General features: G+C 44.6%; 1 protein-coding gene across 1 annotated transcript in view; it reads left to right on the plus strand.

Annotated features, from left to right (window-relative positions):
- Positions 1-25,896, plus strand: part of LOC124711494 (serine/threonine-protein kinase SIK3) — a 523,642-nt gene that overhangs the window by 384,187 nt on the left and 113,559 nt on the right. Inside the window, exons 3-4 of the mRNA XM_047241604.1 lie at positions 15,583-15,744; positions 23,251-23,375. Coding sequence (XP_047097560.1) covers positions 15,583-15,744; positions 23,251-23,375 — 287 coding nt within the window. The remainder of the gene's footprint in view (positions 1-15,582; positions 15,745-23,250; positions 23,376-25,896) is intronic.

The following is a 25,896-nucleotide window of genomic DNA, read 5'->3' on the forward strand; positions in this document are numbered from 1 at the left end:
TGCGAGGATGTCTACTTCCACGTTGCTCATTTTGGCAGCTGTTCTTGATTCGAATTCTGGAATAATTACTTCGACATCACAGGAGTCACTTTTTTTTCAGGCACGTGGGACTTTCCGCTGGGAAAAAGATTCGCGTTAAATACAAGCTAAGTAAGGGGCCAATGCCGTAGAGCACCCTTTGAAAAACACAACTGGGATTCCATCCGGACGTGGTCAGTTTCTTGCTTTCAAATCTTTCAGTTGTTTCTGTACGCCAGGGACGCTTATTACCATGTCGTCCATACGGCAGTCTGTCCGATGGTCAAATGACGGTATTTTTGTATGATTCTCCTGTGTGAACAATTTCTTGAACGTGGGATGTACACCTTCGGATTTCGTTATGCTGTCTTCCATTGCCACACCAGAATGGCCAACAAGAGCTGAATGGAAGCCTAGTTTAGTGATTTTACGTAGGACCCGAATTTGCTCGAGTTGTGTCTTATATCTTTTGCTAAGGAATGACAATCGTGGTAGTTCTATGCTTGGCGCATAGATCTTTTCACAGCCACACGAATCTCTACTAACGTTTGCTTGCCATTTTTGCGTTCTCTTTTGGACCGAGAGTGCAACAGCCTCTTATTCCTCAGCATTTTTCGAATCTCGTTGTTAAACCTTGGTGAGTCTTTTCCGTCCATAATCCACTTACTAGGCGCATAATTCTCCAACCACTCGACAGAAATAAGCTCCTAGTCTTCTAAGTGATTTATTAACTGTAGTATCCATAGTTGCTATAATGACATGATCGCTGATTCCTGTTTATATGACGATGTTGTCGATAGGGTCCGGGCTGTTTGTAGCTATAAGGTCTAAGATATTTTCATTGCGTGTGGGCTGCTCAAGACAGTTTTCGCCAATTGAATCCATAGACATCCCAGTCTATACTCGATAGGTGAAAGTCGCACCCAACTAGTATTGCGTGATCTGGCTTTTTACTCATCGTAGTCTTTATTAGAATAGAACTGCCACAGCTGTATCGGGTCGCCGGTGAAAGAATCCAGCAATTAACTTGGTTTCACCTACACCCGTTATACGGGACCAGATAACTTCAGTGTCTCAATTTCAACCTCAATAGGGACTATACTTTGTCAACTGCATTGAACACTCCCCCTCCTATGGCGCATAATCTGTTATTTCGATAAACGTTCGATGACTCGTTAAATATCTCAGAGCAGTCTACTTCGGGTTTTAGCCTGCTCTCGTTCCCACTGATAATTAGAGCGTGAGAACTTTGCTGGAGGGCAGTAAGTTCGGGAACTTGGTTAAGAATGCTTCGACAGTTTACCAACCTCAATAGGGACTAAACTTTGTCAACTGCATTGAACACTCCCCCTCCTATCGCGCTTAATCTGTTATTTCGATAAACGTTCGATGACTCGTTAAATATCTCAGAGCAGTCTACTTCGGGTTTTAGCCTGCTCTCGTTCCCACTGATAATTAGAGCGTGAGAACTTTGCTGGAGGGCAGTAAATTCGGGAACTTCGTTATGAATGCTTCGACAGTTTACCAATTTTGACAGTCGAGGTGGCTTTACTCCGAACGCGGTCTTATGTCCTTATCTGCGAATAAACTGGCGAGTTTTCATCAGAGTACCTCAGACTACACCCCAACTTAAAAAGTGCGCATGTACACTCCACAAGTACTCTGCTTCCAGAGTAGCTGTTTTATTTGTATAGTTCATTTCTGACCTGTCAAGGGGAGTGCTACAATACTTCTCCCTTCCCCCTGCCCCGCCCCGCCTCCTTCACCCGGTAAAGCAAGTGTAGGAATCTCGATACGCTCCACTCGGCTCAAAAACAAAGGACACCGATTAACTTTGGGAGCAGTGCTGCAAATTGCAAGCTGTGCTTGCACCCCACACGCGGTGCCAGCAGTCTTTACCACCTCCGGCAGCCACCTGTATTAACAGAGAAGGGCCTCGGAACCCAAGTGACGAGCATCGCTGATGCCGATGTGGATCACATCGTACAGGCGACTGCACCCTGCACGCTCAGTAGCCGCTGGCTGGGCCACTTCCACATTTCGGATGAGTCGCCACTGGGACACATACCGAGTGCACATTGACTTTCTTTCCGGCCCTGAACGCTTTCTCCCCATAACGCGCGTAATGTTGGAGCTCCCGATAGGCAACAAGCCTGTGCTCACCTGTGCCTGCTCAGACCCTGCTGAAGGAATGGCTCCTGTCCACTCACAGGCAAAATAGGTGAGGACGGACATCTAGTCTCCACATTGGCCGTCCGCTTCGAGCGACAAGAACCCTTTACATCCCTTCACTCATCCCGCTGTGAGGGCGGTTCCCCCGCGTCGGGTACACTAGGGGGTGCCACCGGCAGCAGAGCCCGTGGGCGAAACGAGCGACGCCTCGTGTGTCCAGTGCGACGCGCCATCTTCTCCCACAGCTCTACACCCTGAGGCAACAGCTTGAAGCCGGCCGCTGTGGCCGAGCGTCTCTAGGCGCTTCAGTCCGGAACCGCACTGCTGCTGCGGTCGCTGGTTCGAATCATGCCTCGGGCACGGATGTGTGTGCTGTCCTTAGGTTAGTTAGGTTTAAGTAGTTCTAAGTCTAGGGGACTGATCACCTCAGATGTCAAGTCCCATAGTGCTCAGAGCCATTTGAACAGCTTGAAGGTGGCTAACCGTAGCCAAAACTATATTGGACTATTCGCGAACTGCGGCCGCTCGTCGTGCTTTCGCACACGATACGCAGCATTCTACCCATCCTATCGCGACTAACTGAGTAAGTGTACTATAAAAGCTGACAGATCACTGTATAAGCAATTTGTTACCCTCCTGGTGTGTCGCCAGCGGACGCCTTAATAAATTGTGGAACTGGCTGTCGAGAAGAAATAACAGACTGGACAAAATCACGCAGGAATTTTAAGCAACGTTTACTTTCTGCCGTGGAAATGGGTCACAGGTGACAGCGGAGCCAACTGAGTTTCTCGTTGACCGCGTTTCTCTCGACGAAGCAAAAATCTGCTCCCGTCTTACTCAGTCTTTAACGCTTCGATATGCAATGGAAGGTGAAATTCCGCAGCGTGACATCACAAAACTCAAGCAGCTCCACGTCTGCGTTAGCTTTCACGTTCCGCTTGAGGGCTGCGTGGTGACGGAGGCCTCGACTCGCGTCCGGGACGATCGCGCCTCAGGTGCCTGTGCCCGTGCCCGTGCCCGCTCTAGCACACACGCACACACATCTGCCGTGGTTTATCTCACTGGGTTGACACAAAATCCCTCATCGTTCCTTTAAAAAGAAAATAATGTGTCTGCTCCCCCTTCCTTCCCATATCCGAGCTTGCGTTTTGTTATTGATCACCTGATAGTCGCGCTGTGTTAAACCGCAGACGTTTTTCCTCTTTTACAAAAATGGGGAAATAAATGCGTTAAGTTTAATAATTGTTGCACTGTTCCTCAAAGTATTGACCTCCAGAAGTTATGCACTTTTCTATGCGTTCGAACCAATTTTGAGTTGTTTGCCCTAATTTGTTGTTAGTAATGTAAAAGCACTTTTTTTGGAACCAAACAACAGTTTCTCGAGGTGAAGAAAATCGCTACCCGTGTCTCCTTTGCGAACGAACGGAAACAGGCGCGTGAGAGACAACGAGACATTGACTCGATTCCGGAAAGCGGTGGTCGGCGCGTGCCCGGTGTGACTAAAGCAGCAAGCAGTCGTTCGCGATGCAACCTCTTCTGTTCGTTTCGCTTCGTCTTGGAACACACAAAAAAATGATTTCTCGTTTGTTTTCGCCTTTTCTTCTTCTTCTTCTTCCTTTGTTGCGCTCCTTTTATCATCCTGGATAGCCCCTTCATGGACTGAATTTTCTTCTCATCATACACTGAAGAGCCAAAGAAACTGGTACACTTGCCTAATATCGTGTAGGGCCCCTGCGCGCATGTAGAAGTGCCGCAACACGACGTGGCATGGACATGACTAATGTCTGAAGTAGTGCTGGAGGGGACTGACACCATGAATCCTGCAGGGCTCTCCATAAATCCGTAAGAGTATGAGGGGGGGATCTCTTCTGAACAGAACGTTGCACGGCATCCCACATATGCTCAGTAATATTCATGCCGGCCGGTGTGGCCGTGCGGTTCTAGGCGCTTCAGTCTGGAACCGAGCGACCGCTACCGTCGCAAGTTCGAATCCTACCTCGGGCATCGATGTGTGTGCTATCCTTAGGTTAGTTAGGTTTAAGTAGTTCTAAGTTCTAGGGGACTGATGACCTCAGATGTTAAGTCCCATAGTACTCAGAGCCATTTGAACCATTTTTGTAATGACACTTTACACGATCACTCGTAATCTCCCCCCCCCCTTCTCTCCCCCCTCTCCTTCTCCATCTCCTTCTCCCTGTCCCTGTCCCTACTCTTTCCGTCCCTGAAAGTACGAGTATACCTGCGGGCTTTTCTTTTGTCGCCAGTGGAAAATAGACACTGAATCGACTACATAGTCGGTGGATTTGTGGTTGGAGCGGCCACTGCAGAGACCTTCGCCGGACAGTGAACGAGGTGTGAAGCAATCGTTTCACTCGTGTGACTGAGCACCAAGCCACATGTTTTACTAAAAGTAGGAGAGCGCAACGGTGGCGCGACTGCCCGCCGCGCGAGTGGAGCGTCGTAGGTGGCGGAGAAGCGGGGCGGGCTGGGGGGCCCACGGGCGGCGGCGGCGCGGCGCGGCGACCTCTGCCGCCCTCTCACCGGCTGAGGAGGGCGGCCGAACACCGACCGAAGGGGGGCGCAGTGACCACGGCGTGACGTCAGACAACTGGCATCACTGCCGAGACATCATCACATGTTCCTTGAGCGCCCCCCCCCCCCTCCCCCCTCTCGCTCACTAACTCTCGCTCCAGTTTGGTGTCTGTCAGTTCAAGCGCGCAGCGGGTGTAGCTCATCACAGGGTACAACAGTACATAGCGACCAGAGTAGTGACTGTAGCAAGAGGACTATTACTGAAGAGCTTGCACTACAACACGTAAACTCTATCGAAGATAAGTAAATCTGCCAGTTCTTGTAAATAAAGAGCCGTGTTAATCCACGGGTGAACTTCTGTTGTAGAAAGAAGATACCAACTACCCACAACCCCCTTTCTCGTCAGACGTTGGTTGCCTTTCCTTCGGCTCATTTCGTTTAAAGTCAGTGCTACAGAAAAACTCCTTTAGCAACCCTCGTAATTGAGCTCAAATGTCACCATACCTTACCCCGAGCAACGTGGTACGCGCACTGTGGAGCAGAGGCACTTTTTGCTACCACGTGTGATGATATATCTGAGGCACAGGTGTGGTCCCTGACGAGTAGGTCCGGCACGTCCCCGGAAATCGTATATTCTCAGTCCTCTGGATTTTGCTGTCTGGGGTCGTGTCGAGACTCAAGTGTGCAGCAGTCCCGTCGACACGGTTCGAGAACTGTAGCACTGATTTTTGCAGTCTTGTCAAAATTTAAGAGGCGATCCGGAGGCTTCTGAAAGAATTCGCTACTCAGTGCAGAGATGAGCGCTGTATTGCCACCAAATGTGAGGGCGACGCGTGGAACGCGGGCTGGGAGCGTACACTAAGTTGCAAAGCCTAACGTGCTCGGGTGATGAAGTAGGACAGGCGGCAACTTCGGTCGCTTGCGCCAACCTGTGTCGCTTGCGCCTAAAACCTGTGGGGCCTGACAACAGTAATCCGCCAACCGAAAAGGCCCGCATAGGCGCTCGAACTCTACACATGTCTCCGCTGTGATGTGTCTAATACACACAACAGACACACACAGTCATCAGTAATATATTCTCCTTCGCTATTTGCAACTATCTGCTAACGCCGGAGTAACTCTTCGATTCCACTACTGTATGAATCATGTGGTTGGAGGCGAAGAATTTGTCGAGCCATGTCAGGAGCACATTTTCATCTGAAAAGGAAGTTCCTTAAAGGTTGTTCAACAGAGAGAGGAAAGGTGAAAATCTGAGGGCGCAAGATCAGGTGAATAAGATGGGTGCGGAATGACTTCTCAACCATGAACAGTGTTTTTTGTCACGCTAGCAGAATGCAGACGAGCTTTATCATCGAGTAGTACACTACCTGATCAAAAGTATCCGGACACCTAGCTGAAAACGTTCGTGGCGCCCTCCATCGATAATGCTGCAATTCAATATGGTGTTGGCCCACCCTTAGCCTTGATGACAGCTTTCACTCTCGCAGGCATACGTTCAATCAGGTGCTGGAAGGTTTCTCGGGGAATGGCAGCCCATCCTTCACGGACTGCTGCACTGAGCGGAGGCATCGATGTCGGTCAGTGAGGCCTGGCACGAAGTCGGAGTTCCAAAACATCACAAAGGTGTTCTATAGAATTCAGAACAGGACTATGTGCAGCCCAGTCCATTACAGGGGTGTTATTGTCGTGTAACCACTCTGCTACAGGCCGTGCATTATGAACAGGTGCTCACTCGTGTTGAAAGTTGCAACTGCCATCCCCGAATTGCTCTTCAGGAGTGGGAAGCAAGAAGTTGCTTAAAACGTCAATGTAGGCCTGTGCTGTGATAGTGCCACGCAAAACAACATGGTTTGCAAGCCCCCTCCATGAAAAACACGACGACACAATCACACTAACGCCTCCGAATTTTACTATTGGCAATACTCGCGCTGGCAGATGACATTCACCGGGCATTCGCCATACCCACACCCTGTCACCGAATTGCCACATTGTGTACCGTGATTCGTCACTCCAGACAACGTTTTTCCACTGTTCAATCGTTCAGTGTTTACGCTCCGTACGCGAAGCGAGGCGTCGTTTGGCATTTACCGGCGTGATGTGTGGCTTATGAGCAGCCGCTCTACCATGTAATCCAAGTTTTCTGACCTCCCAACTGACAGTCATAGTACTTGCAGTGGATCCTGATGCAGTTTGGAATTCCTGTGTGATGGTCTGGATAGATGTCTGCCCATCACACATTACGACCCTCTTCAACTGCCGGCGGTCTCTGTCAGTCAAGAGACGAGGTCCGCCTGTACGCTTTTGTCCTGTACGTGTCCCTTCACGTTTCCACTCCACTATCACATCGGAAACAGCGGACCCAGGGATGTTTAGGAGTGAGAAAATTTCGCGCACAGACGTATGACACAAGTGACACCCAGTCACCTGACCACTTCGGAAGTCGGTGAGTTCCGCGGAGCCCTCCATTCTGCTCTCTCACGATGTCTAATGACTGCTGAGGTCGCTGATGTGGAGTACTTGTCAGTAGGTGGCAGCATAGTGCGCGTAATATGAAAAACGTATGTTTTGGGGGGCGTCCGGATACATTTGATCACGTTGTGTATCATTTCACGCACTCTTCCTGGTCGTTGTTCTTGGATTGTGTCTGCAAGTCGTCTCACTTGTTGTCAATAAATGTCGGCGGTGACGGTTGCACTTCGGGGGAGCAATTCGTAATACACCGCGCCGTCACTGTTCCACGTTATCTTGTGTGAACCCCCGCAGGTCTCTGTGGGGAAAGTGGATTTTTGTTTGTTTGTTTTGTTTTTCTTTTGAGATCCTATGGGGCCAAACTGCTGAGGTCATCGGTCCATAAGCTTACACACTACTTAAACTAACTTACGATAAGAACAATACACACCCATGCCCGAGGGGGGGGGGGGGGGGGGGGGGACTCGAACCTCCGACGCGGGGAGCCGCGCGGCACGGAAGTTGCTGATTTGTTTGGGCTCAGCTATTTCTTTCTTTTCCTTGTGTAAGGAGAAAGATGCCATTTGTCAGCACCAGTAACGAATCAGGATGGAAATGGTCGGTGTTGTTCACTAGCCAATTAATGACGAGCAAGCTGAGGTGCACATACAGTCACCCGCTCATGTTTGTGATTTTATCTCGTAGCATACGGTACTCATAGACCCGATTTTTAACCTTCCCCACTGCATGCAAATGTCGCTCGGTGGTGATATGAAAACAGTTCATCACATTTGCATGTTCTGGAGAACATGTAAGTGGATCATTGTGGATTATTGCGTGTGAAAGATCTACATCAAACCCTTAAGGTCTTCGTCAACGTGGGGAGTCACTAATGTCAAAACGATCGTCCTTGAACGAGAAAACCACTTTCTTGCCGTGCTCTGTTCAGTGGCTTTATCGTCATACACGGTGCAAATGTTTCTGGCTGCCTGCGCAGCTGTAACTCCTCTCCTGAACGCAAACAGAATATGTCGGAAAAGTTGCGATTTCTCCACTTGACACCCCATTTTCTAGTGTCCATAGCTCGACTAACTATCTCCAAATAATAAAATGGCAATATCTAAATTGAAGTAGCAACAGTGAACTAGAAATAAAAAATGACAATAGAGAAATAAACCCATAGCAAACGGAATACCAACATGCGAAACAAAAGCGCTACGAACCTAGGCACCAACCTAATATAAAGGAAAGGGTACCTTTAACTCCCATAAGAAAAGAACTGGTAAGTGGACGAGTAATGTAGGTGACGCTGGACAGAGAAAAAAGAAATTCATCATATTGAGTTTGAGAGGAATAGCGTCCGGACACAATGATTGCTTGCTCTTTCACTAAGAAGAGAACATGAATAGTCTCCCGCGTTGAAAGTCGGTTTCGATCTCAAATACTGCTTAAAGAAAGACTAGTTTGTAAGTCAAGTGTCCATAATGTAAAATTTGTCGCCTGTCCTAAATTTTAAACAGTCCAAACGAACAGATTTTTTGATGTCCTCCGTAGACAATATTCTGACATAGTTTATAATAAAAGAAGTTTTTGTCCTCATTTGAGAAGAAAGAAAGAAATAAATACTGAATAAAGTAGAACTCAGATCAACAGTTACATATCAGTCATTATATTCCCGAAGGTTGCCACTGAATACACTCAAGAGCGTGAAATTTTCACTGTTTGGAATAAATAACAGCATCAGCCGTAAGATGAATACTGTAAAGCGATTTTCGAAACAAAACCTTTTTCGAAATATTTCCTAATCTGTTATAATCTCCCAAGCACTTGGAAGATCAATTACATGGAATGGATAGTGTCTTGAAAAGAGGTTGTAAGATGAATAACAACGAAAGCAAAACAATGTGAATTCGATACGAGAATTAGATCAGGCAATGCGACAGTAAAACTAGTTGACGTCTTTTACAATTTGAGCAGCAATATTACTGTCGATGACAGAAGTAGAGAGGATATAAAATGCAGACTAGGCAATAACAAGAAATGCGCTTCTGTAAAAGAGAAATTAAAAAAAAAAAGAAAAAACTGGTTCAAATGGCTCTGAGCACTATGGGACTTAACATCTATGGTCATCAGTCCCCTAGAACTTACAACTACTTAAACCTAACTAACCCAAGCACATCACACAACAGTCATCAAAAGAGAAATTTGTTAACATCGACTATACATTTAAGTGTTGTTGTGGTCTTCAGTCCTGAGACTGGTTTGATGCAGCTCTCCATGCTACTCTATCCTGTGCAAGCTTCTTCATCTCCCAGTACCTACTGCAGCCTACATCCTTCTGAATCTGCTTAGTGTATTCATCTCTTGGTCTCCCTCTACGATTTTTACCCTCCACGCTGCCCTCCAGTACTAAATTGGTGATCCCTTGATGCGTCAGGATATGTCCTACCAACCGATCCCTTCTTCTTGTCAAGTTGTGCCACAAACTCCTCTTCTCCCCAATTCTATTCAATACCTCCTCATTATTTATAGGATCTACCCATCTAATCTTCAGCATCCTTCTGTAGCACCACATCTCGAAAGCTTCTATTCTCTTCTTCTCCAAACTATTTATCATCCATGTTTCACTTCCATACATGGCTACACTCCATACAAATACTTTCAGAAACGACTTCCTGATACTTAAATCTATACTCGATGTTAACAAATTTCTCTTCTTCAGAAACGCTTTCCTTGCCATTGCCAGTCTACATTTTATATCCTCCCTACTTCGACCATCATCAGTTATTTTGCTTCCCAAATAGCAAAACTCCTTTACTACTTTAAGCGTCGCATTTCCTAATCTAATTCCCTCAGCATCACCCGACTTAATTCGACTACATTCCATTATCCTCGTTTTGCTTTTGTTGATGTTCATCTTATATCCTCCTTTGAAGACACTGTCCATTCCGTTCAGCTGCTCTTCCAGGTCCTTTGCTGTCTGTGACAGAATTACAATGTCATCGTCGAACCTCAAAGTTTTAATTTCTTCTTCATGGATTTTAATTCCTAATCCAAATTTTTCTTTTGTTTCCTTTATTGCTTGCTCAATATACAGATTGAATAACATCGGGAATAGGCTACAACCCTGTCTCACTCCCTTCCCAACCACTGCTTCCCTTTCATGCCCCTCGACTCTTATAACTGCCATCTGGTTTCTGTACAAATTGTAGATAGCCTTTCGCTCCCTGTATTTTACTCCTGCCACCTTCAGAATTTGAAAGACAGTATTCTAGTCAACATGGTCAAAAGCTTTCTCTAAGTCTACAAATGCTAGAAACGTAGGTTTACCTTTCCTTAATCTTTCTTCTAAGATAAGTCGTAGGGTCAGTATGGCCTCACGTGTTCCAACACTTCTACGGAATCCAAACTGATCCTCCCCGAGGTCTGCTTCTACCAGTTTTTCCATTCGTCTGTAAAGAATTCGCGTTAGTATTTTGCAGCTGTGACTTATTAAACTGATAGTTCGGTAGTTTTCACGTCTGTCAACACCTGCTTTCGTTGGGATTTGAATTATTATATTTCGCCTATCTCATACATCTTACTCACCAGATGGTAGAGTTTTGTCAGGACTGGCTCTCCCAAGGCTGTCAGTAGTTCTAATGGAATGTTGTCTACTCCTGGGGCCTTGTTTCTACTTACAAGGGAACCTCCCCATCGCACCCCCCTCAGATTTAATTATAAGTTGGTACAGTGGATAGGCCTTGAAAGACTGAACACAGATCAATCGAGAAAACAAGAAGAAGTTGTGTGGAACTATGAAAAAATAAGCAAAATATACAAACTGAGTAGTCCATGTCTAAGATAGGCAACATCCAGGTCGGTGCAAACACAAGAGTGCCGTGGTCCCGTGGTTAGCGTGTGCGGCTGCGGAATGCTACGTCCTTTGTTCAAGTCTTCCCTCGCGAGAAAATTTTAATTTTTTATTTTCAGACAATTATCAAACTTCAGGCACTCACATATAATCAGCTTCGCTCTCCAAAATTCCAGGACATGTTCAGATTTGCTTGGACATATGCAGGATTTGACGGTCTACACACGGAAAATTTTGAAAACGTTAAAAACACATGTTTTGACAGAGCACAGACAAAACTGTGCGACTGTGAAACTGTTGCATTCATTTGTTGCAGTTTATGTGACAAACTCTTATGTTTTCACACTTTTTTGGGAGTGATTATCACATCCACAAGAAAACCTAAATTGGGCAAGGCAGAAGAATCTTTTTACCCATTCACCAAGTGTACAAGTTAGGTGGGTCGACAACATATTCCTGTCATGTGACGCACATGCCGTCACCAGTGTCGTATAGAATATATCAGACGTGTTTTCCTGTGGAGGAATCGGTTGACCTATGACCTTGTAATCAAATGTTTTCGGTTTCCATTGGACAGGCACGTCCTTTCGGCTACTAATCGCACGGTTTTGCGGTGCGGTCGCAAAACACAGACACTAAACTTGTTACACTGAACAGAGACGTCAATGAACGAACGGACAGATCATAACTTTGCAAAAATAAAGAAAGTAAACTTTTCGCTCTAGGGAAGATTTGAACCAAGAACCTCTCGTCCCGCAGTTGCTCACGCTAACCACGGGACCACGGCGCTCCTGAGCTCACATTATCCTTGATGTTGCCTATCTTGCACATGGACTACTCAGTTAGTATATTTTGCTTAGTTTTCTCATAGTTCCATACAACGTCTTCCTGTTTTCTCGATTGATCTGTGTTCAGATTTTCAAGGCCTATCCACTGTGCCAACTTATAACTAAATCTGAGGGGGGTGCGATGGGGAGGTTCCCTTGTTAGGTCTTTCAGTGCTCTGTCAAACTCTTCACGCAGTATCAAATCTCCCATTTCATCTTCATCTACATTTTCTTCCATTTCCATAATATTGTCCTCAAGAACATCGCCCTTGTATAGACCCCCTATATACTCCTTCCACATTTCTGCTTTCCCTTCTTTGCTTAGAACTGGGTTTCCATCAGAGCTCTTGATATTCATACAAGTGGTTCTCTTTTCTCCAAAGGTCTCTTTAATTTTCCTGTAGGCAGTATCTATCTTACGCCTAGTGATATACGCGTCTACATCCTTACATTTGTCCTCTAGCCATCCCTGCTTAGCCATTTTGCACTTCTTGTCGATCTCATTTTTGAGACGTTTGTATTCCTATTTGCCTGCTTCATTGACTGCATTTTTGTATTTTCTTCTTTCATCAATTAAATGTAGTATCTCTTCTGTTACCCAAGGATTTCTATTAGCCGTCGTCGTTTTACCTACTGGTTCCTCTGCTGCCCTCACTATTTCATCCCTTAAAGCTACCCATTCTTCTTGTACTGTATTTCTTTCCCTCATTGTTGTCAATCGTTCCCTAAAGCTCTCGCTGAGACACTCTTACCACCTCTGGTTCTGTCAGTTTATCCAGGTCCCATCTCCTTAAATTCCCACCTTTTGCAGTTTCTTTAGTTTTAATCTACAGTTCATAACCAGTAGCTACGGTCGCAGGTTCGAATCCTGCCTCGGGCATGGATGTGTGCGATGTCCTTAGGTTAGTTAGGTTTAAGTAGTTCTAGTGGACTGATGACCTCAGATGTTAAGTCCCATAGTGCTCAGAGCCAGAGCCATAACCAATAGATTGTAGTCAGAGTCCACATCTGCCCCTGGAAATGTCTTACAATTTAAAACCTGGTTCCTAAATCTCTGTCTTACCATTATATAATCTATCTGAAGCCTGTCAGTATGTCGAGGCTTCTTCCATGTACACAACATTTAAGTAATATGGAATATTTCCTGGAGGTATTTATCTGGAGTGTAGCTTTGTACTGAAATCAAACGTCGACGATAAACATTTTGAACAAGAAGTGAGTAGAAGCTATTGAAATATGCTGCTACAGAAGATTATATGGTTACACCGGATAACTTTTTGAGGTGGTACGGAATCGGATCATGGCTAAATTAAATTTGTGACAGAACTTGGCTAAAAGGAGACACGGGTTGACGTGATGCGTCCTGGCGCACGAATAAATCGCCATTGTGGTAACAGAGATAAGTGTATGTGGGGGGAGGGGGGGGGGGGCAGCAAGAGATGACTAAGGTTATGCAGAGGTAAGGAGGCTTGCACAGGATGCACTGGAGTAGTGTCAAACCAGCCTTTGGATTGAAGACTACAGGCTACACAACAGCGCATGATGTCCCTTCTTCCTGTTTTGTTTTTTCAGGTGATTTACCCAATACTGGCTTTGGGCAGTCCTCTCACACTGGCTCCGATCCAGCCAGCTCGTATTGGCGGTGCGTTGATCTGCTAACCCAGTCTAGTATTCGACATTTTATTGGTGTATTAATTTTGTTTCGTGATGTACGAAAAACACATTTTACAGATTTTTCGTTTATTACCACGAATGCAACACTAAGCGATTCGCTTTGAAAATAACAAGATGCGCGGGTATAGGGCGGAACCCACGCCGCCGGTTAACGACAGCCAGTCCTAGTATGACTTTCGGGTCGTTCTCCACGCTCGCTTAAGCGAATGCTGGGCTGTTCCCCAAGTTCTTTGTGCCCGTGGCTCCACAACTGAGAATTTCCAGCACACAGTGCTCAACTCTCTTCGACGGTTAGTTTTTCTTTTGTGTGCAACATATTAAAATTGTAATTCTTGGTGTATCAGATGTTATGAGTTCCAAGCCATGCTCTAGAGCTCAAACCATTGTATCTCAAAGGATTGATAAACATCTCGTCAAATTGTTTGACAGTAGATTTCTTTGATAACTTAAAGAGAATCACCATTTCAATAGTACGTGCAAAGCACATCTTTTCGTTTTACCAAGATCATCTTTGATACTACCTGTTACTAGCTAATGTATTGAAATTATCATTACTACAAGGAACCCAACACACTCGTACCCTGTTTTACAATCATTGACAGGCTTTACCAGACTTTCCTGCGGATTTGATTTCGTAACTTTTTCAGGCTACTCAACAGCCTTTGAATTTTTACCATTGGATGTGAAGACTCTGGTTGTTGCATGGTTGATTTCAATTTTTCCTTTGTTTTTGGCTCCGAATGATCGCATTTGGGACTGCACAACTCATTTTCACTCCCTTTCGCCATCTCTCTCTCTCTCTCTCTCTCTCTCTCTCACTGTGGGCCGGAGTGGCCGAGCGGTTCTAGGCTCTACGGTCTGGAACCGCGCGACCGCTAAGGTCGCAGGTTCGAATCCTGCCTCGGGCATGGATGTGTGTGCTGTCTTTAGGTTAGTTAGATTTAAGTAGTTCTAAGTTCTAGGGGGCTGATGATCTCAGATGTTAAGTCCCATAGTGCTCAGAGCCATTTGAACCATTTTCTCCCTCCCCCCCCCCCTCCCTTTCCCTATCCCTTTTTCGCCCTCTGCAAACCTCGCGCGCCCTCTCGCCCTCGGTCCGTTTCTTCTTTCCATTTCTCCGTTGGAGCTCGAAAAGTAAAAACAGTGCTATTGAAAAAGAAGGAACACATTTCCAACATTTGGTTCCAAACTACGAAAGATAGAAACACAATTCCAACGTTCCCAGAAAGAGAAGAGTTCAAATTTTTATGCATTCACTGTCAGCACCATGTCTTACACGATAAATATCAAAACGGTGGGTCATTTCCTGCCACATACAAAGTAGCTGGTCTGTCGTTACAGAATTCACAAGTTCAAAAATGCGATGTCGCAGACTTTCAAAAATGTTCAAATATGTGTGAAATCTTATGGGACTTAACTGCTAAGGTCATCAGTCCCTAAGCTTACATACTACTTAACCCTAAATTATCCTAAGGACAAACACACACACACACACACACACACACACACACATGCCCGAGGGAGGACTCGAACCTCCGCCGGGACCAGCCGCACAGTCCATGACTGCAGCGCCTGAGACCGCTCGGCTAACCCCCCGCGCGACACGCAGACTTTCAAGAGTGTCAGGCGCAGAGGCTGTTTTACGTAACCCCAGAGATAAAAGTCACAAGGTGTGAGGTCTGTAGACCTATAGGCGTTGAAGTTCGTCTTCTGCTCCTCCCAGGTCTCCAGACCTCACACGTTGTGACTTTTACCTGTGGGGCTACGCAAAAAAGCCGCGTTGTTTCCCCTCTGCGCCTGACACTCTTGTAAGTCTGCGACATCGCATTTTTGAGCCTGTGAATTCAATAATCATAGAATAACTGCTCCGTGTGTGGCAGGAAATGAGCCGCGGTGTCGATATTTGTCGTGTAACACATGGTGCTCACATTACATGCATGAAAATTTGAACTCGTTTCTATCTTTTGTAGTTTGGAAACCATAAATGTTTGAAATGTGTTCCCGCATAATGCTTGGCATATTGTTGCCGGTGTGCTGTGAGAGTTTGCCTCGTTGCAGATCACCTGGTGGCGAACGGCAGGATGGCGGAGAAGGAGGCGCGGCGCGTGTTCGCGCAGATCGTGGCCGCCGTCAGCTACTGCCACCGGCGGCGGGTCGTGCACCGCGACCTCAAGGCCGAGAACCTGCTGCTCGACCACAACTGCGACATCAAGCTCGCAGGTCAGTCGGCGGCCGCGTGCGCCGAGGAACACCTCCACCCACGCGTTAGATCTGGCTCTGGTCCACCCTCCTGTGCCTCGCGGTAGATTAGTACGTGGTCCTCTATGTCGGCTGCTCGTGAGTTTGCTTGTGTACCGCGAGCCATGTACAGTTGATTGAAGATAGGATCAACTCGTGTAATTTCACCTCCTGTGTGTAATCGTCGTGATGACAACTCCGGATTATGAAACTTCCTGGCAGATTAAAACTGTGTGCCCGATCGAGACTCGAGACCTTTGCCTTTCGCGGGCAAGTACTCTACCAACTGAGCTATCCGAGCACGACTCACGACCCGTCCTCACAGCTTTACTTCTGCCAGTACCACGTCTCCTACTTTCCAGAGCACCTGTCCGCGAAAGGCAAAGGTCCCGAGTTCGAGTCTCGGTCCGGCACACAGTTTTAATCTGCCACGAAGTTTCATATCAGCGCACACTCCGCTGCAGAGTGAAAATCTCAACTCTGCACTAATCTGCTCAAACAACTGAATGAACTGTGTATGAGCTTACGAGTCACGAAGCTGGGGTGGACTGGGGTTCAAGCTGCATGTCGAATTAATGACCGCAAGTATACTAACCTACCGGAGTATTTAAAGATGTTCAACTCTGTCAACGTTAGATTACGTATGTGGATACATAGAGAGGAAGTCCTCAACGATGTACAAAGTGCCATAAAACGAGACTACGAGAGCTGTTCAAAAAGTAAGGTGACTTTTCAAATTGCAACATACATTCGATTATCGATCATTTTTTGTTATGGTGGTACACATGTATGTTCACAGTTTCAAGTGTACACCGTACTTCATTTGTTTTTCACAGATAGAATGGTTAGACGTGTTATAAAAAATGGAGCAAAGAATTTGCATCAATTTTTGTGTGAAAAAGGAATCACGTGCTCCAAAACTCTTGAAATGTTGACAGTCGCATACTGTGAGTCCGCTCTAAGTAATAATAATAAAAAAAAAGGTTACAAGTGGTACAAGCTCTTCCAAGATGGCCGTCAAGATGCCAATGACGAACCTCGCTCTGGACGCCCGAGCACATCAGCAACAGATGATAACGTCGAAGCTGTGAAGAAAATTGTTTTGGAAAATCGTCGAATTAACGTAAGAGAAGTTGCTGAGGATGTTACGTATCAGTGGGATCGTGTCATACAATTTTTTCGGATGTTTTTCAGATGAGACATGTCTCAGCGAAGTTTGTTCCAAAACTTCTCAATTATGATCAGAAGAACCTTCGCATGAACATCGCTCAGGAGCTCTTGAATGCCGTCAGTGATGATCCTGATTTTCTCAAAAGGGTCATAACTAGTGACCAAACATGGGCTTACGGTTATGACGTCGAAACCAAAGCCTAGTCGTCCTAATGGAAGCATCCCGGAGAGCAAAGACAGAAAAGTACGTCAAGTTTTGCTCACTGTTTTTTGTCAATTACCGTGGCCTTGTCCATCATGAATTTTTGCCTCGAGGTCGTACGGTCAATAAGGAGTATTACCTCGACATTATGCGCCGTTTGCTAGAAGCAATACGCAAAAACGTCCAGAATTGTGGAAAAACAATTCATGGCTTTTGCATCACGACAACGCACTTGCTCATTCATCGTTGCTTGTGAGAGATTTTCTTCGCCCAAAAACAAAACACGAAAATCACGCCTTAGCCGCCAAATTCACCGGATTTGGCCCCCCTGCGACTTTTCCTGTTTTCAAAACTGAAGAGACCTATCAAAGGACGAAGGTTTTCAACGAGTGAGGAAATAAAAACTGCCTCACTGGAAGTACTCATGGATGTACCAAAAAGGGCTTATGAGAAGTGCTTCGAGGATTGGAAGAAGCGTTGGAACAAGTATATTGTATCTGAGGAGTATTTCTTTGAAGGGGACAACATCAAAATTGATGAATGAGAAAATATTTTTCATAAAAGTATAAAGTCACCTTACTTTTTGAACAAACTTCGTATATAAAACATATTTTCAAGAAAAAGATGTCTACTCAGGTTCCTTCTACAGATCCTAAGTTAAAATGATCATAATACATGTTACAGAAAACCGCAAAAAATCTGAAATATAATTTTATTTCACAGCAAATAACAAATTCGTCTCGAACGTGTAATTGTGCAACACATTAAGGTGAATACGATAAATCTTAGGCTGTTATAGCCATGCACCATGAAAGAAAAATATTAGTTTGTAACACTTATTTATGTTGCAAACAACACTGTACTGCAGATGTGCAGAAATCAGGTTTTACACAACACTTGTGTTATTTGATATTATTAATAATGTGTACATCAACTGATTCTACTAAGAAATTTGTCAATGGAGTAGAAGAAGTTGCCCACCAGTAAAACATTAAGGCTCCTCTGAAACTGAACTTTATAGCAACTAAACATTTGTGTCTTGTGGTAAGCTATTGAAAATGGTGCTTCTGAACAATAGACGTCTTTTAAAACCAAAATAAGCTACTTCAAATATTTATGAAGATTATTCTTGTTTCTAGTATTGATCCTGTGAACGGAGCTGTTGGTTTGAAAAAGAGGTGTTTACGCTATGACAAATTCCAGGAAAGAATAATTGTATTAGGAAACGGTAGTTAGTACCCAAATTCCTTGAACAGGTCTCTGAAAGACCAGTTAAGGGGCTCCGGAACGCCCTATACTTGCAATGTTAAAATAACGCTTATAAATTACATCTTTCCTCACAAAGTATTTGAGGTAGGAAGTTGAACTTTTTACAGATTATTTATTGGAATATGGGCTACAACTTAACACAGGGATTTTACAAAATTTTAGTTCAGTTATTAAAGATGATTTTTTTCAATTGTAATGAAAATTCACAACATTTTTTTGCAATTTTTTATTTATATATTCAAAAATATACAGTTTTTTGGAAAAAGGCTGTGTTAAATTATGCAGAAGGTACTGTGTAACATTTACTGAAAGTTTGAAACAAATATGTCTGGAAGATCCTTAGAAAACATGTAATTAGTATGAGAAAATAAAAGTTTTGGGAATCGAGCGACAAAGATTGGATTAACTTTTTAGTGCATTCCAGGTCCATAGGATGGATTATCTTCATCCTCTGCAAACTCCTCCTCCAGCTTCCTCTTGTTCCTCCTCCTGTTTACTCTTGCTTGTATTTCTAGACTCTTTACAGCCCTGTCTGCAGCCCGAAGGCGTTCCTTGTCTAAAGCAAGCATCGCTCGTTGTTGTGTTCGTAGATTTTGCTACCATTTTCTTCAGTTGCAGTTATTGCAACACTGTTCCAAAAGGTGGTCATGTATGAACACTTATCACATTTCAGTTGTATTTCACTAGCAAGTCCTACGTGCTTTATTATGGAGAGTTCCAGACCAACTTCACTACAATGAATACATCTTACACAGTTTGAAAAAATTCCTTTGAGAACCGACATATCAAATATTTCATTCACATCCGATTCGCCCATAAAACATTCATAGTTTTCACTCATTGAACCAAGCTTCTTCTGTGAAGTATTTTCTTTCCCACTTTGACTGCTATGGGCAGGTGTACTTGAGAGGTTAGGTTCACTCACTTGGTTATCGTCTTTATTGTTTACAGTAATAGCACATACCTTTGGCTTTCCAACATTTCTCCTTTTCTTAAAAGCCTTCAGAGGATTTCTAATAACTTTACTTTTACTCATTATTATACTTCAACAAAACAGAGACTCAAGAAACAGAATTAATTACGAATATTTTCGAGATAACGACAGAGTAAATAAATATGAAACAATCGAGAATCACACCAGCGATATATATTGAACCATCACAGGTTAGCCACAACACATACATTATCTCACATCACTAAAATGTACCTGATGAACACGGACGTTAATAATAACACCATTTGACAGCAGTTTAACAGCGCCACAGTGGGTCACGCCCATGTAGAACAGATTTCAAAAAAAATTTAAAAATAGTTGTAGTCTTCGGAATTGAATAAATTATATATCTATTAAAAGGTAATAGTCTGCAGATTCAGAAAACGCAAAAAAGTAAAAATTGAACTTTTCATGATTTTGAGCCTTTCCGGAGCCCCTTAAATTGCATTACAAGTTTTAGCACTTGGAAAATTTCAGTTTCGCTTGATGAATTACCCCCAAAAAATAGTCCTATCTGATATTATGGAATGAAAGTAATCAAAATATGCTACCTTTTTATTTTTATATTAAAGTACTTACGTCAGACAAAATCTGTATTGCAAATAGATTGGTTTGGCTGCTTCAGCAGTTCTGTGGTATCCACCTACCAACTGAATTTATTATCAGTTGGCTGCTTCTTTCCGTGTCAGAATAAAAACTAAAAACACTCGAGTTACAAATACATATAGAATGAAGTTTCTACAAATCAGAGATCAACTGAGTGTGTGACTTACCTTCCTGTGGAAGGGCATTGTATTATGGCCGTATGGGGTATATTTTCTTGGCAGTCAGCAGCTTCGCGTTGCTGCCGCCTCTAAACATTCTCACCTCTTCTTTATGTCGTGTTAACCATCCATTGCTCTTGTTTGTACACTACTGCTCCTCTCCAACAGGTAAACCCTTTTCTAATACGATACCTCATTTGCTTTCTCCACCACACACTAGTCGCGTTTAAGACATCTCCCCAGATTAAATGCATATTACGCGCTTTTCTCATAGCTTGGTTTATTATATCAGTACAGGTAATAGATATTTACGTGTTCTGCAGTTCTCATCAGTATTACCTTCAAAGAGTTGCTAGCAGAGCAAAAATCAATAGGGGAACAATTCATAAGATGCAGTACATAAGAAATGAAGCGATATTAAAGAAAAACGAGCAAGGTAGCCATTCACGCGTTGCTGGTAGATGTATGGTGCATCCGCACATATAACAGTGTTGAGGCGTTATTAGGTGTTTGACACTGAGGTGACAAAAGTCATGGGTAGTATCGCCTAGACATTGTATGGGTTGGCGAAACTGTCATTTGTAATCGAGTGATTCATGTGAAAAGGTTCCGATGTGATTGCGGCCGCACGACGCAATTGACAGACTTTGAACACGGAATCGTTGTTGGAGCCAGACGCACGGGACATCCCACTTCGGAAATCGTCAGGAATTCAATATTCCGAGATCTATAGTGTCAAGAGTTTGCCGAGAATACCAAATTTCAGGCATTTTCTCAAACCGCGGACAACGCAGTGGCCGACGGCCTTCAGTTAACGAATGAGAGTAGCGGCGTTTGCGTTGACTTGTCTGTGCTAACGTCAGTGTGGGGCGTACGACGAACGTATACTTTCGAATAGTGCGGCGAAATTTGGTGTTCACGGAATATGGCAGCAGACGGCGGGCGCGAGTGTTTTTGCTAACAGCACGACATCGCCTGCAGTGCCACTCCTGAGATGGTAACCATGCCAGTTGGTTCCTTGACGACTCGAAAACTGTATCCTGGTCAGACGAGTCCGATTTCAATTGGTAAGAGCTGATGGTAGGGTCCGAGTGTTTCGTAGACCCCCACGAAACCATGGGGCCAGGTTGTCAACAGGGCACTGTGAAAGCTGGTGGTGGCTCCATAATGGTGTACACTGTGTTCACATGGAATGGACAGGGGGGTCTGGTCCAACTGAACCGATCATTGAGTGGAAATGGTTATGTTCGGCTACTTGGAGACCATTTGTAGCCATTAATGGAATTTATGTTCTCACGCAACGATGTCATGTAACCGGGCCACAGTCGTTCGCGATTGGTTTGAAGAAAATTCTGGACAACTCGAGCGAATGGTTGGGCCACCCACATCGCCCGATATGAATCCCACCTAACATTTATAGGACATAATGGAGACGTCAGTTCGTAAACAACGTCCTGCACCGGTAACACATTCGCAATTACGGACGGCTGTAGAGGCAGCGTAGGTCAGTATTTCTGCAGGGGACTTCCAAGGACTTGTTGGGTCCATGTCACGTGGAGCTGCGGCACTACGCAGGGCAAAAGGAGGTCCGACACCATAATAGGAGGTGTCCCGTGATTTTTGTCGCCTCGCTGTAGTTTAAGTGCTCTGTCTCTGACACCGCATGTGGCTATGACTGGCTGGCCTTCATGAAAAGTGTCCCTTACCCTAACCCGAGCGCTCCACATGCCCCATTGCATAAACTCAATATTTAAAAGAAAAAAAGTGGTATGGTGCGAGCAGCATTCGTGCACTCAGGGTTCCGTACAAACTTAATTATGTGTACAGACAGTTCATCCATTCCGGAAGTCGAGGATTTTGACTGTTTTGGACTATTATTGCCATTTACACTGGCATGATATCGGTCCCAGGAATCCAAAGAATTTCGAGAAAGTTTAAATTTCAAGTTTGAAGTCGTATAACAAATCACAAAATAAATATTTTTTCGTTTCATATGATCAGGAAGCAAAAATTTTCAATTTTTTTTTTTTTTTTTTTTTTTTTTTTCCATTCAAAAATTGTACCGTGGAACGTTTCTTCTTACCAAATTTCATAATTCCACGTCAAGGGGAAGTACCCTATAGGTTTTAATGACTGAATTTGTATCAAAATACGTGACATAAATGACTGTTTCTTTTGATTGCACCCAGAAGCTTAACATTTTTTCATTACCAAAGGGCTATGGACATCAGTATCTGACTTAAATTTCAGCTTTGTTCGTGTACCCGTTTCAGAGAAATAGGTTACTTAACAACCGGATGGACAGACACAGTGATTTAACAAATGACAATTATTTTTTTGTGTGATATAATTATAAATTCAAAATTTTCGGATTTTTTTCACTGTACTTGTACAGTGAAATCTTGCATCTAGCCAAATTTCATGATTCTACGTCAACAGGGAGTACCCTGTTAGTTTTGATGAGTGAGTCAGTGAGTATCAAGTAAATGACCGTATCTTTTGATTGCACCGACTTGGAAGCTAACGTTTATTATACCGCCAAGGACCCGTAGACCTTCAGTTGAACACACACACACACACACACACACACACACACACACATAACAAAGTGATCCATTTTTACCGATTGAGGTCCGGAACCTTAAAAATTAGGAAAGCTCCTAGAATATAAGTCAGAAACTTGCAGGACATCGGCACCTGTCCATTTGGGACAAGGTGCGGCTCAGAATATTATATACTGCTGTCAATTTCTCTTCATTGTTAAGCTGAGCAGAATATGGCTAGGCCACTGATCTTCACTTGTTCTAATTCTTCTTTCATTGTGCTCATCTAATACCAAGTAAGAAGTACCCTAGAGCGCCTCATAGTCAACAGCTATTGCGCGTGTCTCAGTGACCTCCAGTCAACAGTATGATGCAGCGAGTGGACTTTGTGCTAGAGTTGTAGTGGTTATTCTCGGTGTCTGCTGGGACTGATTGGTGGGGGCATTATGAGCCCGCGCTCCGCGTTACTCTGGCCGAGGCGTGAGTGCGCGCAGCTCTCGCCTGCGACTGCGGGCACTGCGACACTGACTCGTGGTCTGCTTTCAGACTTCGGCTTCAGCAACCACTACCAGCCCGGCCAGCTGCTGTCAACGTGGTGCGGCAGCCCCCCTTATGCCGCCCCCGAGCTCTTCGAGGGCCGCAAATATGACGGACCCAAGACTGACATATGGGTAAGTACGTTCTTGTTGGTAGCAGATGTCGACAGATTGCTTGTGCTCACAACCTGGTCCCTCACGCCACAGTACTGAGATCCCTGCTGACTATAACTCCTGTCTAGAAGAGACTTATTTCTTCTCGCGCTTCAGTCTGGAACCGGGTGACCGCTACGGTCGCAGGTTCGAATCCTGCCTCGGGCATGGATGTGTGTGAAGTCCTTAGGTTAGTTAGGTTTAAGTAGTTCTAAGTTCTAGGGGACTGATGACCATAGATGTTAAGTCCCATAGTGCTCAGAGCCATTTTGAAAACATCAAATCTACGACATCACTGAAGTTGGAAAAAGATCCTGCAAGTATGGGACCAATGACGACTGAAGAGAATCATTCAACGTGACTCAAGCGCAACCCTTCCGCTAATTGCTTCACATTTCAATGTTGGCCATCAACATGGTCGGACGAGTCTCGTTTCAAATTTTATCGAGCAGATGGACTTGTACGGGTTTGGAGGCAACCTCATGAATCCATGGAACCTGGATGTCAGCAGGGGACTGTTCAAGCTGGTGGAGGCTCTGTAATGGAGTGGGACGTGTGCAGTTCGAGTGATATGGGAGCCCTGATATGTCTACTTACTACTCTGTCAGGTGACACGTTTGGAAGCATCCTGTCTGATCACCTGCATCCATTCAGACGGACAATTCCAGCAGGATAATGCGACACCCCACACATCCAGAATTGCTACAGAGTGGCTCCAGGAACACTCCTCTGAGTTTAAACACTTTTGTTGGCCACCAAACTCCCCAGACATGAACATTATTGAGCATATCTGGGATGCCCTGCAACGTGCTGTTCGAAAGAGATCTCCACCCCCTCGTACTCTTACGGATTTATGGGCAGCCCTGCAGTATCCGTGGTGTTAGTTTACTCCAGCACTATTTCAGACATTAGTCGAGTCCATGCCACGTCACGTTCTGGCACTTCTGTGCGCTCGCGGGGCCCTTATACTATATCAGGCAGGTGTACCAGTTTCTTTGGCTTTGCAGTATACTACCTTTCATTTCTGCTTACCGCTGCTATTACCTGACAGATTTATTATCTTTTTATTTAATTGGACATGACATATTTTGTATTTACTGGGGCAATATGAAACAATCACTCGCTGCTAGAGAAAGACTTTCGTCTTTGGTAAAAAATACAGCTACTGTCCATTATAGCCCCCCTTTTAGGTAATTCCTCTTTATACATGTTTCTCCAACGAGCAGATTCCATTCGCAAAATATATTCTGAAACATTTAAAAATACCTGTCGGTGGATACCTCTTCATCAGACTGAAAACATTGTCCATCCACAAATTTCTGCAAATGTATGAATGAACGAGGGTAGAGGGTGCAGATGTGTGCACAACAAATGACGCTTGAAATCCCCCAGTTTTCCCTTTGCCTAACTGTCTGACAAATTATGATTTTTTTTCCTTTCCTCCTTCCCCTCTCCTACACCTTTTCCCTCATCCACACGGAACTAAATATAGGAAGAGCAGATTCATTGGAAGAATCTTAAGAAAACATAATTCATCCACTAAAGGAGTGATGTACTCCTTCCACTGATTCGTGTTTATTGCTTGTGGGTCTGAGACAATACTGGTAGTATTGACAGAGGAGATACAACAAAGAGTGAGATATTCTGTCACAGGATAATTACTGCAAGTCAGCGCAGGAGGGCTACAAGGATCTTCAAGAAATTTCATTTGCACACTCTGCAAGAGAGGCAGACTGCGTCGTGGACAGGTTGACTGTTAAAACTCTGAGACTGTACTTTCTGGCAAGAGTCGGGAAATGTGGTTCATCTGTAAAAGCGACTGCACATAGGACACTAGTGCAAATCATTCTTGAGTACTGTTGGATTGTTTGTGATCCGTACCGGGTCGACTTGAAGGAAGATAATAAACCAAATTCAGAGGAAGTTTCTAGATTTGTTACCAGTAGGCTTGATTAACGCACAAGTATTACACAGATGATTCAGTAACTCAAATGGGAATCCGTGGAGGGAAGGTGACATTCTTTTTGAGGAAGTCTGTTGAGAAAATGAAGGCCTGTGTTTGTTTCTTAACAGACTAAAGTGATGTATTGTACTGCGCCAATGATTTCTGGGGTTCTGTCATCAAAGAGGTATCTGCCCCCGGTAGCTGAATGGTCAGCGTGACGGATTGCCAATCCTCTGGGCCCGGGCTCCATTCCCGGCTGGGTCGGGGAATTTTCTCCGCCCAGGGACTGGGTGTTGTGCTGTCCTCATCATCATCCTATCATCCTCACCAACTGCAGGTCACTGAAGTGGTGTCAGATTGAAGACCGGCACCCGGCGAATGGCCTGCCCGGCGGGGGACCCTAGCCATACGATTAAATAAAAAATCAAAGAGGCACTGAAGTAAGAGTACATGACGATCTTACCAATTGGGACAGCAGTTTCCAGTGGAGCCCTGCAAGAGAATTGGTGTTAGCAAAAATAAGGTCAGGAGCATTAAGGCATAAAACAGATATGCGGC

This window comes from Schistocerca piceifrons, chromosome 8 (assembly GCF_021461385.2).
Source record: "Schistocerca piceifrons isolate TAMUIC-IGC-003096 chromosome 8, iqSchPice1.1, whole genome shotgun sequence".
Classification (NCBI taxonomy): Eukaryota; Metazoa; Arthropoda; class Insecta; order Orthoptera; family Acrididae; genus Schistocerca; species Schistocerca piceifrons.